This window comes from Larus michahellis, chromosome Z (assembly GCF_964199755.1).
Source record: "Larus michahellis chromosome Z, bLarMic1.1, whole genome shotgun sequence".
Classification (NCBI taxonomy): Eukaryota; Metazoa; Chordata; class Aves; order Charadriiformes; family Laridae; genus Larus; species Larus michahellis.
The window spans coordinates 342657-361510 of NC_133930.1; the positions used below are offsets into that span (position 1 = coordinate 342657).

At 44.4% G+C, this 18854-nt stretch overlaps 2 protein-coding genes across 32 annotated transcripts in view; one reads left to right on the top strand and one right to left on the bottom strand.

Annotated features, from left to right (window-relative positions):
• The window catches only part of ALPK2 (alpha kinase 2), an 86138-nt gene that overhangs the window by 62628 nt on the left and 4656 nt on the right, over positions 1–18854 (top strand). For 3 of the 9 annotated variants that reach the window (XR_012584998.1, XR_012585000.1, XR_012585001.1), the window contains exons 12-14: positions 14731–14932; positions 17164–17337; positions 18213–18339. Coding sequence is in view for 1 of the 9 variants with exons in the window: in XM_074570952.1 (XP_074427053.1) it covers positions 13678–13750 (73 nt within the window). In the remaining 8 variants the exon portion in view is untranslated. Of the gene's footprint in view, positions 1–13677; positions 14203–14730; positions 15096–17163; positions 17338–18212; positions 18340–18854 lie in introns of those variants that run through there. The other 6 variants (XM_074570957.1, XM_074570952.1, XR_012584999.1 and 3 more) reach the window with 5 other exon arrangements.
• The window catches only part of NEDD4L (NEDD4 like E3 ubiquitin protein ligase), a 164776-nt gene continuing 161407 nt past the window's right edge, over positions 15486–18854 (bottom strand). For all 23 annotated transcript variants that reach the window (XM_074570982.1, XM_074570981.1, XM_074570980.1 and 20 more), the window contains one exon: positions 15486–16916. In XM_074570982.1, coding sequence (XP_074427083.1) covers positions 16814–16916 — 103 coding nt within the window. In that variant the 3' untranslated portion in view covers positions 15486–16813. The remainder of the gene's footprint in view (positions 16917–18854) is intronic.

Sequence of the window (18854 nt, forward strand, 5' to 3'; positions counted from 1 at the left end):
TAGTGGAATGTAAAGTTCCATTTTAATTTAGGAGTGGTGAGTAACTCAACCAGATGCAAGTACTATACTGCTGTACAAGCAAGTCTGGGAAATTCCTGAAGTTTGCAAAGATAACTTCTTGGCAGGAATGCTCAGGGAGCCAAGTAGGAGAGAGGCTCTCCTAGACTTGTTTGTATCAAGGAAAGGACTTGTGGGAGGTGTGATGGCAGGTGGCTGTCTTGGCCGCAGTGATCGTGAAATGGTAGAGCTTAAAATTCTTGATATAATGAGAAAAAAGGTCATCAGAGTGGCTACGCTGGACTTCAAGAGAGCAAACTTTAAGCTACCCAGGGAGCTAGTTAGCAATGTCCCCTGAGAAACTGTGTTTGAGGGCTTACGGAATCCATGAGTGTTGGTCAGATTTGAAGAACCACTTTATTTTATTTTAAGAATCTTGCACAGGAGCAGGCAATCCCACTGTGTCAAAATTTAAACAAATGGGGCAGACAACCAGCTTGGCTGAACAGGGAACTCCTTGTATGATCTCTGGAAGCTAGGTCAGGCTTTGCAGGACAATTACAGAGCTGTGGTTTGCCGTGGTGTTCCTCGGGGCTCAATTTTAGGGCCAATGCTGCTCAACATTTTTATCAATGATCTGGATGCAGGAGCTGAATGCACCTTTAATAAGTTTGCTGACAACACTAAACTGGGAGGTGCTATTGACTCAAGGGACAAGAGGCCTTGCAGAGGGCTCTAGATAGATTGAGGCATTGGGAATCATCACCAACATGAAATTGAACAAGTCCAAATGCCGGATTCTGCACCTGGGACAAAGTAACACTGGACACGAGTATAAACTGGGAGAGGAGTGACTGGGGAGCAGCCCTGCAGAACGGGATCTGGGGGTGCTCCTTGATGGTGGGCTTGATAGGAGTCAGCAGCGTGCCCTGGCAGCCAAGAGGGCAAACCGCATCCTGTTGAAGCAATGAGAAAAGAGCATCACTCCATCGGCTGGTAGGATTACCGAGCATTAGCTGCACAGTAAGATCGTGTGTTCTGAGGATAATTCAGGTTGGAAGGGCTGTCAGGAAGTCTCTAGTCCAACCTCCTGCTCAAAACAGAGTTAGCTGTAGGGTTGGACTGAGCTGGCCAGGGCTTTATCCAGCTGGACCTTGAAATCCATCCAAGATGGGGACTGCACAAACTCTCTGGGCGATGTGTTCCCAGCTTGAAGAGATGTGATCCTGTAGATCAGCTGTGTAACTACCAGTTACCAAACAAAATAACGTCAGATAAACAACTGCTCTTTGACCTGAAATATTCCCTAGGAAATTGGTAATGCAGTTTCCTATTTTTTGACCTACGCACAAACTGTCAGTGCTTTCTTTCAACTTTCGTATGTCAGACAGTTTCAGGTGAGCTGCGTTGTCAAAGAACAACCTACTGAAATCAAGGGATGCTTTCTACCGAATGTAGTGGGTGCAGAGACCTCTCTTCCGGAAGTCTGCAAGAAGTAATGGACAGTGGCTAAAAGGCCTGGGTGACCAGGAATTGCATACTTTGTTCCACAGGATTATCAGTTTTGTGGGCAGGTAGTGCTGGCCAATGTGTTCCGTTCGTTTAGTGAATGAAACCAGAATATCTGAAGTGTGTGCAGTGAAAATGATGGTTTCTTCCATAAGGTTTTTACAGTCTCAGTAAAAGATGAATGAGAACTTGATGAAAAAGCACAGGGAAACAGTGAGATTTGCATTCTTTTAAATACACTAGCATCTGCCATGGTATGTTACGGGGTTTGGTTTGTGTTTTTTTTTCTTCTGTGTGTGTCATTTGCTTATTTTTGTGGCCTCATGAAGAAAGAGGCAATACAGAGGCTTCTGAAGGCTGCTAATACGTCAGTACTCTCAAAACCCACTATCTGTTCTATCAGGTGTGAAAGAATGAAAGCACTTTGTTACATGTTGAATTGTTTACGGTGATGGCTCCTTTTCCAAGTGGTAGGCAGAGCTGACGCTGAGTGTCAAACGTGAGCGGGTAGTAGTGTGAGGCCAGGCACAGGGGCTTTGAGAAGGGGTGGAGTCCATACTTGGGCTTGAGAAGATTTTACAAAGAGCAAGATGATGCCATCAAAGCAGCAGCAGGTGAGAACAGTTGAAACACCATTCAGCATCATTTTTTTTTGTGATTTTACTTCTTAAGCCTGCTGTTTAGGAGGTTCCTTGGCACCACTGGAGTATGTGTGGTGATACTGCTTTATTGGGGCCATAAAGAGGAAATGTCAAATAGCATAGTTGTTAGTAAAAACTGATTAAAAGGAAGATCAGAAATATTAATTAGGATATCACACACTCAATTTTCTGAAGTTACTTTGAGGCTTATTTCAAAATCTGAAAAATATTGACTGATAAGTGACTTATTTGTATTTTTGCAGTTAATGTCTGGAAAGGCATAAAGAGGGGGGAAAGTTCTGCTCTTACAGCTTCTCTCAGCTCTATCTCAGACTGTGTTGTATGTATACCCACAATAGCAAAATAGTCCGGAGGGCAGCACGTCTGCTTTCTAGGACAGACTGCAAGGACTTTCAAACTTGAATGGTTTGTTATTTGTAAAATGAAAGTCTTGGGCTGTCCAGGCCTTTTTCTCAAACCCATCTGCACTGCTGGGAGTTTACAGGAGTTCTTTGGGAGTAACGCATCTCACACAGCACTGGGTGCCGAAGAAGCGCTCAGGAAATGTAACAGGGAAGTACCAGAGGCTCTGGGTCAGGGCCTGGAGCATGTGGAGCATGGAGAGAATAGTAACAAACTGTTGTCACCTTGGTTGTGACAGAAATTGGTGAATATTCTGGGGAAAACCCCCATGGCAGAAGAATTCCTGATGCTTTCCCTAGGGCCTGCGTCATTTTTTAATTGTTGAAAGCTGGCATGAATATTGCAGTTTGAATTAAAATAAAGAAAAATGTTGTCTTTAAGTGTTATTTAAGATTATTATAGTTTTTGTTTTATTTGCATGAAGTTTCTGAGGTTTGGTGTTTTTTTTTTTTTTTTTTTTTTTTAATCCAGCTTTCAAATAGTGTGGTTGGGAGCATGAGGAGAGCAGGAGGAGACTGGGCCCAGGCTAGCGAAGGGTGCTATGTATTGCTCCTTGGAGTTCTCTTGTCCACTGCCTGATGAAGTGATTGGTATTGGAAGTGATGGGTATTGGATTAAGTCCTTAATTTTTAATAAAAATAAACATTGTCTCTCTGTTTCTTTAATTCAGCAGTTTTAAGGATGAATTTCTCAATCCAGAGGACCTTGTGTTCCACGCATGACCATTTTAACAAGTTCACTTGATTGGCCTGTTAAAACTGGTGGTATGACAGTTTAGATTGAAAGACTTTTCAGCTTCCTAGCTATACCTCATGAATGAATCTACGTACATAAAAATGCAGTTACAAATTAAATAGAAGCTTCTTAGGTGTCATGTCTGACAGATGAAGCGTAGAAGTTAGTGAGGAAAGAAGAACTATGATACTGGGAAAGAGGTGGAATGCTTTTGTTTGGAAAAACTCATGCATCCCAAATCTGAAGGATGCCAGAGGAGGATTCAGAGAAGGGAAACCTGCTTGATATGGACCTTTTTGTATTTGCAAGAAATATTACAAATTCCTAAAGAACTGAGACTGATGGGGCATGAAAGGGGAAGTCTTCATATAACCAAAAGTCAAGCCGTAGGAGAGAAAACAAAATGGAGGCAGCGGCTGCCAGTTTTGTCTCTAGGAGTTTCTCGAGAATCTCTAGTGGGCTTTTCAGTGTATTTTAGGATATAACTCGCATTTCACAATGTGAAAGGTTTTGGTGAATCCCTGGCTTGAGTTTTTCGGGTGTTGTTACCCTCCCGCCTTCCCTTTTGTTCTGCCAATAGAAACTGATAGCCAAGAACAAACAAGGTGCTCGGTAGCTGAACTGACTGACTGGTCGTTGGACTCCTGTCCTTCAGGATGTGGACAGATGTGCTCAAACAAAGCTATTTAAACAGATGCCAGTGGCACAGATAAAAGCTGGTACAGATATATATGTGTATACATACATCGGCCTTAGAGGCAAAAAAGAAAAAAGGCTTGCTGCTCTTTTGTTTTTCTTTTTAAACCGCCCAAGAAGAAAACATGATGACAATTCTTTCTGCACATTAACTTAAAGTTGTGGTGACAGTCAAATGAGTCTCGGTTCTCTCTGTTAAATGCCACTCGTGCTGGTATTCTGTGGTGGCAGATATTCTTAAGTTTTTAAAAGTTCTGGCTTTTCTTAGCTAACGCTTATTTGCGCGTGCCGAAGGTGTAAAACCCTCTGACTCCCCTGAAGATTGTGATTGTTTCCCAAGTAGTTTGTTCCCCTGGCAGCCTGATGTGGGCTGCGCCTTACACTGGCAGTCTGACTAGTTCTTCCTTCGTTCCCCACACCCCCATGCTGTCTTATGGTGCCTGGTTTCTTTTTCTGGGCAAAAGATGCACGGGGTCCGTACCGGAAATATTTCCATAGAAGTTGCTGTAGATCAAACTGTCATTCAATACAAAATGTAAGAAAATGTCACTTCCTAAACTGGTGAATATAAGTGCCCTCTGAAATGCTTTGAATTGCTTTCATCCGTTCTTTTTTTTCCTGTGAGTTTAGATATTCGTGGTAGGCTTGGTTTTGGTAGTTATTTGTCCTGCGAACACAGGAGCAAGAGTAAGGGATGCAATGTGTTCAGGCTCTGTGAACAAGAGCTGAAATAGGTTTAGGAGTGGGTGTAGTGCAGTTTCTTTGCCCTTTTCTTTTCTTGCAGAGCCAAGTGAAAGCTGTGTAAGGTAATGTTAAGAAAATGGATAATGTTAAGAATGTTCCCAGTCAGCGCTGCTCAGAGCCAAGCCTGACTCTGTGCCTACTGCTCCGGGCAACTACTGGCAGTGAAAAATTATGCTTTTATCACCAGAAAGAAAAATACAAAACAACCCCAAAACTAAGCTACTTGTACTGATGCTGTTAGAAGACTGCGTTTGCCATGCAACAAAATAAGTTTGTAGTAAGAATAAGCAGAAATTGAAATGATGAGGGTATCCTTCACAAATCTATAATTGTTTATGGTAAAATTGTCAGTATATATAGGTATGTATCACCAAACCATAGTTCAGGGATTTGATGTGCTCTGTAAATGCATCAGAGGGCAAAAGTTTGGGAACTGGATTTGACCTGAGTTTTCTGGCTCCTGTATTCAAGATGTGAGAGAGGCTAGACACTAAAGCACTGTTAAAAATTGTAAGGAGGAGGGGTCTCCTTGGGAAGCAGGGGGGATTTTTTCACTTGTTTTTCATCTATGTTAGAGGTGAAGCAAAATCTTGCTTCCAGGAATCCACACTGGGGGAGATTCAAATTCTGGCCTAATCTTCTGGTTTAGGAGAACTGATACTGACTCTCTTTAGTGTTTGTCTCTACGTTTAAGTCCCGATTGATTTCTTTGTGTTCTAAAAGCCACGGAAGGAAATACAACGCCAATGATAGTTCACTATAAAAGGTTTCCTTCGCAAACAGTACATCAGCTTCTCCATTATCCTGAGAATTCAGAGTCCAAAAATGCAACTACCTTTAGATTTTTTTTATCTTGCTAGAGTTCTTACCAGTTCTTCTCTGTGCCAGCGTTCTGCCAAACTGTAGTTGTTACCAGCAGATAAGCACTGAGCCTTTGCACCTGCGCTTAACCTGTCCTGTTGTATTCTTCTGGTACAGTGCCCCTGCCCTCGTCGAGGCCAAGACAGCGTGTGTCAAATCTAGGTTTCTGAGGAACACTGTGATTCGTCTTGGGCCGCTGCCTCTTTGTCCTGGGGGTTCCTTCTCCCTGAGTATTGGGTGATCTGCAAACGCTAGTGTTAGGGTTGGTGCTGTTGTTACAAATAGAAGGCAGAAAGGAGTGACAGGGAGCTGTTTTCTGCCTCACTGTCAAATAAAGAAGTCCTTTATAAAATGAGGGAAAAAAGAATTTGTAATTTGGACTGCGTGCTCCTGTGTTTTCTTTTTTCTTTTTTTTTTTAAAATCTTTTCAAACCTAGGGGCACAATTGGGAAATATTGAGTCCAAGATATGCATGTTGTAACATGAGATAACATGTTACTGAGATAACAACATGTAATCACAATTTCTATTTACATTATTATTAAATAATCAGAGACAGTGAACCATCTGCATGCTTGATTAGGAAATAGAACTGCTTAAAACTTGACAATTTTCTTAAAAGCTGTTAGTCACAGAAGTAAAGCACTAGAGCATAGGAAACTACCGGGATGGTAGGGAAAACATCAGTTGTGGGATCAAGTAGCCCTGAATTCAATCCCCTGAATTCCAGATGGACTGCAGAGGAAGGAAATTCCTAGACTTGCACAAAATACTAACCTCTAACTGCTTCAAAGTGGTTTTTGGTCTTTGTTCTGTGTAAAGAAACAAAACTAAAGGTATGTTCTGCCTTAGGATACCGAAATATTTAGAGGTACAGCAGAGAAGCATCTGTCCGCTGCATGCGGCTAATATTTGCCAATATTGATCTAGCATCCATCTCTGTTATTCTTTAACTTTAGTCCAAGGTTCAAAGTTTACGTTTTGTTTAAAAACTGATTTCACAGGGAGGTTGTGTCCTCTAGCTAATCCAGTTGCGATAGAGGTCTGTAGAATAAAAAATAGAGTTTACCACCACTTGGAGGACAACTCTGAAGCCCATAGAGAAAAGCTCTGTGAGTACCTATCCACAAACGCAGCAGTACGCAGTGAGCCTGAAAAAGCCACAAAATGGAGAAAGTCATAAGCCCAAATTAGCAGAACAAGCAGAAGCCCCAGGCTTGTCCCACCTATTTCTGCACAGAAGTGATGAAAATGAAGTTGTGTTTATAACTCGGGCAATTGCATCCGTGCTAGCTTAAGCTAGCAAGACTAGATAGTAATAAACTGGAAACCAGAGCACAAATGTTATGTTCGTATCTTTGCGTGTTACTGTGATGTTGATACCCAAGTTATTTGCACTAGTTTGAGGCAGTGGTTATTGCTCACTTTGCTTTTCAAATGTGCGTTACAGCTGTATTTCTTGTTAGCCGAGAGGGAATGCATTCAGCTCTCCACAGGATCAAGCTCACTGTATTCGAGTCATAGAACCACAGACTCGCAGAACGGTTTGGGTTGGGAGGGACCTTAAAGCCCATCCAGTGCCACCCCCTGCCCTGGGCAGGGACACCTCCCACCAGCCCAGGTTGCTCCAAGCCCCGTCCAACCTGGCCTTGAACCCCTCCAGGGATGGGGCAGCCACAGCTTCTCTGGGCAACCTGGGCCAGGGGCTCACCCCCCTCACAGCAAAGTATTGCTTCCTCAGATGTCATCTCAATCTCCCCTCTTCCAGTTCGAAGCTGTTACCCTTGTCCTAACACTACAGTGGCAAAAGTCTTCAGCTTCCTGAATGTTCAGACCTGCAGACTCACCGAGGGTCTGTCTCTGTTCAGGTGTTGGAGCTGGACCCGCATCCCCGGGGGGGCTGGACTTAGCCCCTGCGAAATCCAGACACTAGTGAGGTGGCTTTTGCTTTTCTCTTTGCTTTCATTGTATAAGTTACTAGATGCGATAGAAGTGGTAGATGTTTCAGTCAGCTTCTAGGTTATTAGCATTGTGGCAAATTAGTAGAACATTTGAAAACATTTCAATTTGAAAAAATGAACTACTGGCATAAAATTTTAAAGTGCTTGCATTGTTATACACTACTGATAGAGAATTATCAAAGAGAGGAAAATGCACTGAAATTTAAACTTCAAAACTTGTATTAATAAGGCTGAGATATGACAGGATAAAAGATAAGATTTGTGTATATATGTAATGAATATATCTTGAGTTTATATTATATTGCACTTTAAACTTAAGAGTCTAGTCTGTCAAATTAACGGAATGCCCACAGCAAACAGCAGAAAATAAGTTGGGTGAAAATAGCAGATGTATTTGAGCAAGAATAAATTGAATTTGAACAAGGCTCCCAATCAAAAGCTGGGAAAAATAATCAACAGTAATCGTCAAGAGATTATTTATCTTTGTGATCCTTGTATTGGAGATGTTTGAACCAGGAGTGTTTCCTGTTGGGTTGCCATAGCAGACCCTGGGTGCCTTTCTCATGATCCTATTATGTAGGAACGTAAACGGTAGTGGGTTTTCTGTAGACTTAGCCCTGGAATGAGAGAGAAACATGAAATTCAGCTTGTCATTCAGCAGGATTTGAAACACTGAAGATTGCTGAAGCAGGGAAGAGGTTGGCTTTGAGAAGAGGGCATGGACCAGAATTTTTGTAAAGGCATTTCAGCCTTTTGTCTTTGCCAGTAGGTTTTCAATGCCCGAATACTCATTAAATCTAGTTATAACTAAGTCTTCAACAATAACTGTTGTTCTCACATGCACAATTGCTCTGCTATGTTATCCCTACCTAATTAATGTCGTAATGTATGGAATGAATTTGTGGGCTGGTTAGCATATACCAGCTGCAAGGTGTCTCTGCCCTGCCGTGCTGCGGGGTGGGTGAAGTGCAGCCGAGCACCAGGCACGGAGAGTCCATGTGATGGTGGCAGTGGGTGCCTGATGCTGTCGTGGCACCCCTGTGTCCTTTTTTCTGTAGCTACGTCCTGGGAGCGTTTTTGCACCAGAATTGCCGTAGGCAGTTCTGGACATGACGAGAAATTCTTTGGCAACCTGCAGAGTTGATGGACTTGCTGCTCCGTTTGTCGGCAGTGACATAAATATGACTGTACCTCTTGTCAGTTCTGTTTCCCCTGGGCTGGGTCCCCAAGCGCTGCTCGGGCTGGTTCTCGCGTGAGGGAGCCGGCTCCAGAGGCCGTTGGCATCAGGCTGTATGGCCGTGGGCCTGCGGTCAGCCCTCGTCTGAGAGAGCGTGTGTGGGGCACGGGCTGGTGTCAGGGCCCCTGCTGACATCCGCCTGGGGTGGGAGGGAGTGTGGCTCCGACAGCCTTCCAGATGGGAAGCCATGGCGGGAGAAGGAAACCAGAGACCTCTGCACTGTCTACACAGAGACAGCAACCAGCGAAGAGGCGTCTAAGGAACGCCGGGGCAGTGTCTGTTAGATAAAGAGGCGACCGGTTCAAAGCAAAAGGAGATGCTCCTTCACACTGAAAATGGTCACAGCCACTGAGCTCAAGCAGCTGTAAATACGAGAATTTCCCATGACATCAGAAACTAGCTCTTTAAAAATATATATAAATTATATTGCTATTTATGTACAAAAAACCCCGAGAAGCCATCACCTCTGTAGGAGGTCCTGGAGCTGCATGTCACTCACGTTTGAAAGATGCTTGTCCAGCTGCGCCTTCAATTTGATCTGGTATCGCTGTTCTCATTAATGACAGGCAGCTTAAAAAAAGAAAGGGAATTAGTTTGGATAACACAGGATTTTTTTTCCCTTGGCAGGAGTAGGAAATGTCAGGGTAGGGAGCAACCAAGTTTCAGGGCTGGCAGGAGGAGCGTGTTCGCTGGTGACACAGTTCCTGCAGCGTCCCCTGTGGGTGGCTGCAGGGCTGTGTGGATACGTAGGGGTTGCTTTGGGATTTAATACATTCGCATGGTTTCTCTTTTTCTTTGTTTGCTTGTTTCTCGAGGGCACCACAACCTTAGTAGCCATGTACAAACAGCACGTAGCAGGGATTTGCATGGACATTCTGTAACACCTTGGAACGCTACCTTGCCACAACTTATTTTTAATTTCCAATTAGAAAGACCAATGGAATCATGTGGGGTGTTTTTTGTGGGTGGGGTTGGTGGTTTTTTTTTGTTTTTTGAAACCTATGGGATGTAAGTGTGCTAAACTTTAATACACAAGTAGGTATCACTGGAAGAGACGTGTGTGGAGGTGTTTTTTGTTTGTTTTTACACTTTTGTTGTAAAGAGTGCTGGCTAATTGTATGTTTCAGCATTACCCAGTTTGTGACTTTCCAGTCCAGCGCTGTTTGCTGGCGTAAAGGAGTGCATTACGGGTAGAGCTGCGTTAGTTCCAGCGCAGGGACGCTGCGATATCAGCCAATAGAATGACTTTGGAGCTGGCTCCAGCTGCTCTGGCTTAGGGAGAGGTGGTGGCTTGGGGAAAGGGGAGGAGATGGGCAGCCCTTTCAGAACCCAGCACCCAAGGGAGCAAAATGCAGACAGGCACAAATAAAGCTTAGACAAAGTAAATTAGTTGCTGCTCTGTGGTGTTGATGCAGCTGGACAGCAGAGAGACTGGTGCGTTAATTACCAGAGCAGACTAAGTCGTGCTGCAATGGCAAGTGGAGATGATGTGCCACAACGTCAACCCTGCACAGGAATAACTCGGTTGCAAAGGTGAACAGGCTGAGCCGGCCAGGGGAGTGGGCTCCTGGAGAGGCCATAGGCAGCACCAGTGCGCTCCTAGTGACCTTGGTCCTAACAGGCATTCTCCTCCCTTGGGAGCTGAGCAGCGGTTCTGATGGCAGCGTGTCTCCGGGTCCTGTGAAGAGGTTTCTCTGGTGGCTGGTCGCCCTGGCCACCCTTCGCCTCTTCCAGTTCCTGCACGACTGGGCACTTGCTGCAGCGGATGCTGAGGGGGAGTGATGGTGCACCCTTTTTTTTTTTTTCCCCCTTCCTTTTTTCTTCAGCAAATTGCAGCTGAAGGTAGCTGCAGAGTCTGCTCCAGGACCCTTCGTGTGTACTAATGCAAGGCAGATCAGTGTCGCGTGTGAAGCTCCAAAGCAAGGAGGCAGCTTGTTGCGTACACACTGGTTCTATATTTAAGACTAACAGACAATTTAGTCCATCTGCAGCTCTCTTAAGCACTGATATTAGCTGAGGAGCAACACGCTGCGTTCCTGAAGTGAACTCTTGCGTCAAAACATACTTGCGGTGGTTTTCTTTTTTTGGTTAGGTTTGGGCTTTTTATGTGGGTTTGCTTTTGTTGCTGTTGGGTTTTGCTTTCTGTGTAGCTGTTTTTTGGGTTTCTCTTTTGTAAGTTAGGTATTTACACTGATTAACAGAAAAGGTAACCTTGGTTCCATTGCTGTTCATAAGAAGTTGTTATTAGTACTACAATGTCGGAATTCTAACAGTGAAAATCAAAACAAACCTACCAGCGCCCAGACTGGCATTGTTAAACTGAACTTTGAGTTTGTTGCAAGTAGGGTATGTTGTTGGTAGTACATACATCATTGTGGGCTGCAGAGAATTCTGCTCTAAACACAGAAAATATGCAATAAAAATGACAGAAAATTCACACACATTCCAGGTATGGCTTAAACAGGAAAAGCTCATAAGTGTGCTGCTTTGGATAATTCGGGAACAGAACTTCTCATGGAAGTGTGTACTACAGGTTTTGTATTGTACATGATGCTGGAACAGGAGATACAAAAATTGCACCTCTCCAACTTCTTATTGGTATTTTATCTAAGGACACTCCTTTAGAGAACACCGCATAACCACTAACCTCGTACCAACTGGTCAGATCCTTACAAAGTTCCCTTGAAGGGTGCCTTCTGAAGGTGGCCGTGCGGCAGTGACCACCAGCCACTGGAGGCTTTTCTCAGGGACACATTCCGATCTGGCGGGAACATCAGGCATGGTACCGTTTCATGGAGGGAACCACTTTTACAGGAGCTGAACTATGTGGATGGTGTGTTTGGTCACGGAAAAATAAATGTGTTATGGATGTGACTGCACGTGGGCTCCCCCCACCCCCAGGTTCTGACAGCCTTCCTGCAAATTGTGACCTTAAGGCTTTTTTTTTTTTTTTTTCACAAAACAAAACAAAGCTTCAGTTAGACAAAAAATATATTTGAAGTATAAAATGCTGTAGCTTCCATAGTTCTTTATTAAATATTTAATTAAGTTGCATCATTTCATTACAACAACTTCATTTTGTCACATTGAGCTTTTGCTGTCAGGAAAACAAGCTACACTTTCTTTCATTGCTCCTCAGAAAATAAATGGAAAAAATGACTTTTGTCCATAAACAAATCCTTTCCCCACAGCGTATCAAATCCAACCACGGTTTAAAGCTGTATTAATTGTGAAAATGAGCATTACTTGCAAGTAGTACTTTTAAAATAAAGTTTAAGGTAGTTTAGTATAATTTTGAATAGCCTTCTAGTATGAGGTGATTTTTAAAAAAAGTAATTATTAAACAGTGTGAATTTAAGCTGGAATGTTCGACGCTTTTGCATGTTTGGAAATACTAATAATCTCACTCTTAAATTTGATTTAAAATGTATGTTTACAAACATAGACACAGCAACGTTGTATTCTGGTGGTTTCCATTTGGGTTTTGAGAATCGTAACCTCTTCCCTCTGGCGTGGTGGGGACAGACGGCCCACCAGCCTCTTCCAAGTCAATAGAACGGATTAAAGTATAAAAACGCCACGCAATTTAAGTATAAAAATGTGAATGCCTACTGTGTATATTATTACAGCTATGTATTAAAAAAATTAAGAGGGGAACCCCCCCCCCCCCAGGTTTATGTGAAAATAATACAGAAAAGGGAAACCCCCCAGCATGTAAGCAGAGGAGCAGATGGTTGGAAGCGTGCAGCGGCAGACGCGACGTGGCGCGGCTTGTGCTGGGGGTGTCTCACAGGGCTCTAGGTGGTGTGGGACATTAATATGGTTAGGTTCCCGTTTCATGGGTTTCCCACGCATTGCAAATGTGCCCTGCTGCTTAGTGCAACATCCGAACCGATGGGTGAAGACTGTAGGGCTTTTTCTTTGTTGGTGTAATTTTACCTACAAAAGGAAACGTTTTTATTTATTAAAAAGATAAGAAAATCTATGCATTAAGATGTCCAATCTGGTAACTGATGTGTTTTATACATACTGATAATTAGCCCTTGCAATGACATGGGTACGATCGCTTATTTTTAACTCTTAAATCTGCAGTCTAAGGCTCTGGCTCCCCAGTGCTCACAGTTGCCGGCCCCTCACTGTGGTGTACGTGCTCCCCCAAAGCACCGGGACTGCATTACCGGGGGCTGCTGCAGTCGGGATTCCCGGCCGCACAGGGCTGAGCGGGTGGCACCATCGCTGTGTCCCTCGGATGTGGGACAGGCGCTGGCTGCCTGGGCAGCTGCCACAGCCTCCTCTGCCCGCTTAGCAGCACACCCCTCACCCCGCACGCCAGCAGGGAACTCGCGCGGGCAGAAAGAAGGTAAATCTTGTGGTAACGGAGGGTTGTGGGTTTGTTGTTACTTTTGGACGGACAAATGAAAGGCAGCAGTTTCCAGCAGCTGGGCTGGCCAGCAGGAGTTCATGGGACCCATACAGGGCCCGGATCTGTAAGCCTAACGTGACCAGGAGGTGACAGCTGCAGGCCCCGCGTTCTGACTAGAATTTTTATGAATGTTTTAATTCATAAATAATGTATTCATTCATTTATGAATGCTCAAGAAGCATTAAGGCTTCTTGAGAGCAAACAAACAATGGTTTAGGTACCACCCTTATGATTGATTGCCATTTATTAACAAAAAAAAGTAGCTGAATAGAACCTTTTAAAATACTGTTGGGCGACTTTGCGGGGAACGGGCTGAACTGTTGTTACAGCGGTGTACGTACTGTGGTGAGAAAGGCACAACGCTGTGGTACGAGACTCCCAGCGGACTGTTAGTTGCTTTGTGTTTTAGGTGTTTTTGGGTAAATGACATTTAGCTACTTCTTTTCCTAGAAAAGATTCCTCGAAACGTAGCTTCAGGAGCTCCAGAGGGATCCCTAGGATGGCAAGGCTGGATCCAGCTTAGGCTGTCAGTTACAGCACTACAGCTTTGTGTTAAGAGCCCTGAAAAAGAGAAGCCATTTCCTCCGCATCTGCTACTTGGCACAGCTAATGCCACTTACCCGCGCAGCTTATTGCAAAACTGAAGGTAATGGCCTGGCCTTTGTCATAACATAGAGGAGCTTAACCAAAATAAGGAGCTGGCTTAACCGGTGTGTTTCCCGGGCTGGCAGGAACGGTACCTTCACTGAGCGCTGACCAAACAACAGCCACCGGGGACGACTGTGCGTGGGGCTGCGCTGGGGCTGCAGCGATGGCAGCTTTGCAATGCAGGCCAGAGCCGTGGCTGCGGAGTCCAGGGTGCAAGAGGCACAGATAGCATTTATGTAGTTATTTATTTGCATTAATTGCAAGACAGCCAAAATAGCACTAATTTCAACCTGAGCTGTACGAGTCCGTCCGGGCACTGCGCATTGGGGCTCGCTGTCAGTGCTGCCCAAGCTCAGTCCTGACTCCTGCCATGCTGCACGCCAAGCTGCCACCCTGATGGCGTCCCTCGGGGGAGACAAGGGCTTCCTCGTAATGTTAAACTGTTGCCTAAAAATGAAAACCCTTCTCTCTAAAGTAAACGACAACAGTCCAAGTGTGTGTTAATTACAGTTCATACAGTGGAATTCACCTCTCTGTTTTAATACCTAATGAATGCTTTTGTGAGATAAGGGGATCTGAGTAGGAGTGGCTCTGAGGCCATGTTAGGCTGTCATTCCAAATTTTTTTCAAAGAAAAAGAATCCCAACAGCAAAAATGTCCCTTCTAGTCAGATGTTACTGCATAATTCTAGGTGGCTGAAAGGCCTTTGATGTTGGCAAGTATTAGTAAACCTGTTTCAGACGCCAACGGTGAGGGGAGGGAAGGGACCAAGGCAAGATCACAAGAGAAATGGCAGATTCTTAAACTTGACCTGACCTCACCTCTGTGTCTCTACCTCTGCTGCACTACCCCTAGGTTACCGCCCTCCACTGTACACGAGGTCACGCCGACGCTTCACAACCAAAGCAGCCTCAGGACTCTTACGGTACCGGCACGAACAGAGCCTCCAACCACACCAAAATCCACCAGCTGAAGGCAGAACGGAAGCAAGTTTTGGAGTATGAGAGTTCCCTCAAAGGAGCCCACGTCACAACCAGCTGTGCTTAACACGCTGCAGGTCAGTGGAAATACCTGGATTTCCCTCATTCCTACTTCCCCCAGTGCGTCTCCGCTCAGATGCAGTCCACTCTCTCCTGTCCCAGCTCACTCAGCCAATGTAAAAGGTCAGGAAGGAATGTCAGGAACTTACTCGATAGAAAATGGATCTTGACCCGTGTTCAAATAATGGAATAACCTTCCTCACGCACCTCTTAGGGCTTCAGACTTCATCAGCACACACCACTTGCTGAAGGCTTCTCTCCAGCAGCCCTTCCAGCTGCAGGATCACGGCTTCAAGGCTCAGCAGTGTGGCTCTTCCTTCTCGGGTGCAGCCGGCACTTGCTGGGGGGGCCGGGGAGGGGGCAAGGGCAGGGCCGAGGAAGCTGTTGGCAATGAGGTGACACTGTGCTGGCACGCGGTGTCATCCTGCGTCATAAGCATTGGGCAGCTACTTGGGGAAAGGCGTCTCTCTGGGTAAGTCTGTGGGCAAAGCTTCCCAAGCTGACGGTTACGTTGCTCAGCCACCCCCGCAGACCTCCCTGGCGGTGCTGGAACCATTTCACTTAAGTGGATCAAATGCAAATCTTTCACTTTTAATCCGTCACAAAAGAGATGCAACTCAGACATTATAGTTTAAGCATGCAACATGTCATAGGTAACAAAATTGATTAGATAGCAGTGTATATTAAATAAATCTTTGTGATTAAGTAAAAAATAAATCACAAAACCAATTGCTGAGGAACATGTCTGCAGGCTCAGCTCTACATCTGTTTGTGTTTTTTCTTTTATACATCAGCAGCAGCCAAATTCACAATTGATAGATATTGCACCAGAAAGACATGTGCAGTGAGAAAGAATATAATCACATTAATGTTTATGATAAAAACCAGATATGACTTCCATGTGTTACATAAAGTGCCTTTAGAGTCGGTGCAGTTAGAAACAAACAAAAAAACCGTTGTTATTTAGCTATCATTAGCAAACGTGTACAAACAGGAGACAAACCAGACCTGTTTTCCATAGTGCCAAATCACATCGTGCCTCTGTCGCAAACAGTCAGTCAGAGGAAAGGATAATAAAAGAATCACTATACAAAGATAACGACAGGGTTAAGCATCTTTTCCTGAAATCGTTAATGCCAACCCTACCCCAAAATGCTGTATAATACACGTAAGTATTACCAAAAATGAGGCAATTTTGTTATTGAAGATGAGATTTGGCATGCTATGTTATGATTCTCCCGTGACTTGTAGCTATTCTAGTATTTATACAAAAATGCAACATCCAGTCCGTACTTCTGGATACTGAAAAATATTTATGTGCTGAATGAAGAGAGTTGCTCTAGATACACAGCCCACGTAGAGAAAAGTTCCAACGTAGCTTTCTCCTACTTTCTTAATGGTTTGGGAACACAAGGCTCAAAATGTGCTTTGAAAAAATGACACTGGCATCAAAGTCTGGTACGAAATTAAGAAAAATGCTCATTTTTCCAAGTATATGATATTTAATTGGCATGAAATAAAATCTGAAAATGTCTAAATCAATTAAAAAGTAAACATGAGTTGTAATACTATACCTGTAAAATGATTAATTCCATTCATTGTCATTAGAAATTATGTAAAATGTTTATTAAGGGCTTTGCCTACAGAGGCACAACATAAATAGAGTAAGTCCTGCTGAAATGTCATCAGAGTTCGGGTTGGGCTGTGGGGAGTCGCTGGGGAACGGGCGGAGGAGCCGCCGCCGCCAGTCCAGCCGCTGGGGCCCAGGCAGCCGCACGGCCGGAGGCTCTGCCCCGTGAGCCAGCGCCGGGCGGCTGCTCCGCCAGAGTCAGCCCAGGCCGTTCCGCAAGCGCAGAGTGCAGCAGAACTTGCGTGAAGGGGGAAAAACCGACGCCGTTTTAATCCACTCCTTCAAACCCTTGAGCGTTTTCAACTGCCATAAGGAGCTTCTCTCGCAAATCTTCAAAAGATTCATACAGAGGTAAGTCTAGGCGATTAAAGCTGAAATTTAGAAGGAAAAGAAACATCCAATAATCCATTGAAAAACACACGTAATTTTAATGAAAGAGAAAACGTTAAATACTTTGGGTGCCTTAGCAGAGGACGGCTCTTTTTACCCAACCCGGGGCAATCTCCGGTGTCCTTTGCAAACCCGACCAGCGCTTGTGCTCCCTGCAGGCGCCTTCTCAAGCCAGCCCTGCCCGCACTGGAGTTGCCACAAATAACGCTCTGCCTCCTTTCTTTTCAGAGCTGAAAGTGGGAACTTGTTTAAGAACCGCTTAGGAAAGGAAAAGAACCCAGTGGCAGAAACCCCTCTCCGTGTTTAGCTGACTGAAAACATTTCATCTCTCTGTCAAAGGGCTGGTTTCCTAACGCGCAGCAAAGATGTTCTCAATTTAGGCATCCAAAAGGTTTTGAAAAGGTCCTGTAAAATCTAACACATAATTGAAACATAAAGAGGATGGACTGAAGTTTAGGTTTTTGGTGGTGGTCTTTTTTCTTTTTAAATGAAACTTTTTATTCTATAGAATTATCATTTTTATAGAAAGCTCACCATTCTGTACTAATGTTCTAAAAATTAATTTTCCTATGCAGCACAATTTAAAGTGACCTCAAAAAAGCCATGTTCTTGATCTGCAACAGATCAAGACAAAGATTTGTATTGAATTCTTTCAACGTTTGCAAATTCTATAAATTACGATTAAATTAAGTCAGCTGGACTATGACCTCCCATTTTTAGGGAATTGTCTGGGGCCTTTACGTGGCACGGCTGGCTGTGGCGATGTTTTGTTAACTCAGACTTTCTGCAGCTCCTTATACCCGCTTACTAGGACAAGGGAAAAATAAAATCATGGGAAATGAGAAAGGGAAATTGATGGTGAGAGTAAAACCTGCAGCACGGCGATACCTGAAGCAGAACCACAGCACCAAGGGGGAAAAAAAAAGAGCATCAACCCCGATCTGTACAAATTGTAGTCTTGCTTTTCCCACTCAGGGCTATCCTTCAATTTCTTAGCTTTCCAAAAGGAAAGCGGAAGAGGTGATAATTTTCTAAGAAGTATAAAAGGAGGCAATGCACAGTATTGGCCTTGCAAGGGGAGGCACTATTTTTCCTTCCGGTATGCCCTGTTACACCCCGCTAACCCCATAAACTGTCCCTCTCGGACAGTTTATTGCTCATCTTGTATTTTTTAAAGCCTTCAGGCTGACAGAAAAGAACCGAGCCTGCTTAACATTCACAGATAAATTGCTAAAGCATAAAATGTAATTGCTCTTGCTCTTTCTTCCCTACCCCAGTTGTGGCAGGAACCACCACAGGGACAACTGCTCCCATCCTGCCTCTGCCAGGACTCAGTGGCGTCACCGGACTGCTCTGGGACTGTCCTCACCTCTGACCTTTGCTTGTCGCTTCCCAGGAAATTGGGTAGGGATTGTAATGTTCTCCTAATGTGAAAGGCACTGGGAACCGTGAGGTGTTTGTGGTGGGAGGGCCGGCAGCCTGAAGAGAGGATGACACTCGGTGTCACTCTGGGACTCTCCCCAGCACAGCACCCCCGCGTGCCGTGTGCTTCTCTGCTGGGCTTTGCGGGCTCTCGCTTGGATCGTGTTGCCAGTACCTTACGTGAAGGGATTCTTACCTATTCGATGTGGGAAAAGTTTTCTAGCAGAAGGGATTCATGTTACTTCCTTTTTGTCAGAGTGCCGGTTTAATTGGCCAGTGCTTAAAGCAATTAGCGGCCTACTCTGTGGCTTCAAACAGGAGAGTTAACGTTTGGTATATACGTGAGTAGCAATTGTTTCCATCGCAGTGTAAGATAAAGCGGGGAAAAGCTCTCTTGTCTCTCTAGCACACATTTTAACACAGCAGCAGTTACTAGAAGAAAAGTCCCGCCTTGGAAGGGTCACTTGGAATACAATAAAATAGCGTTAAGAGGCCTT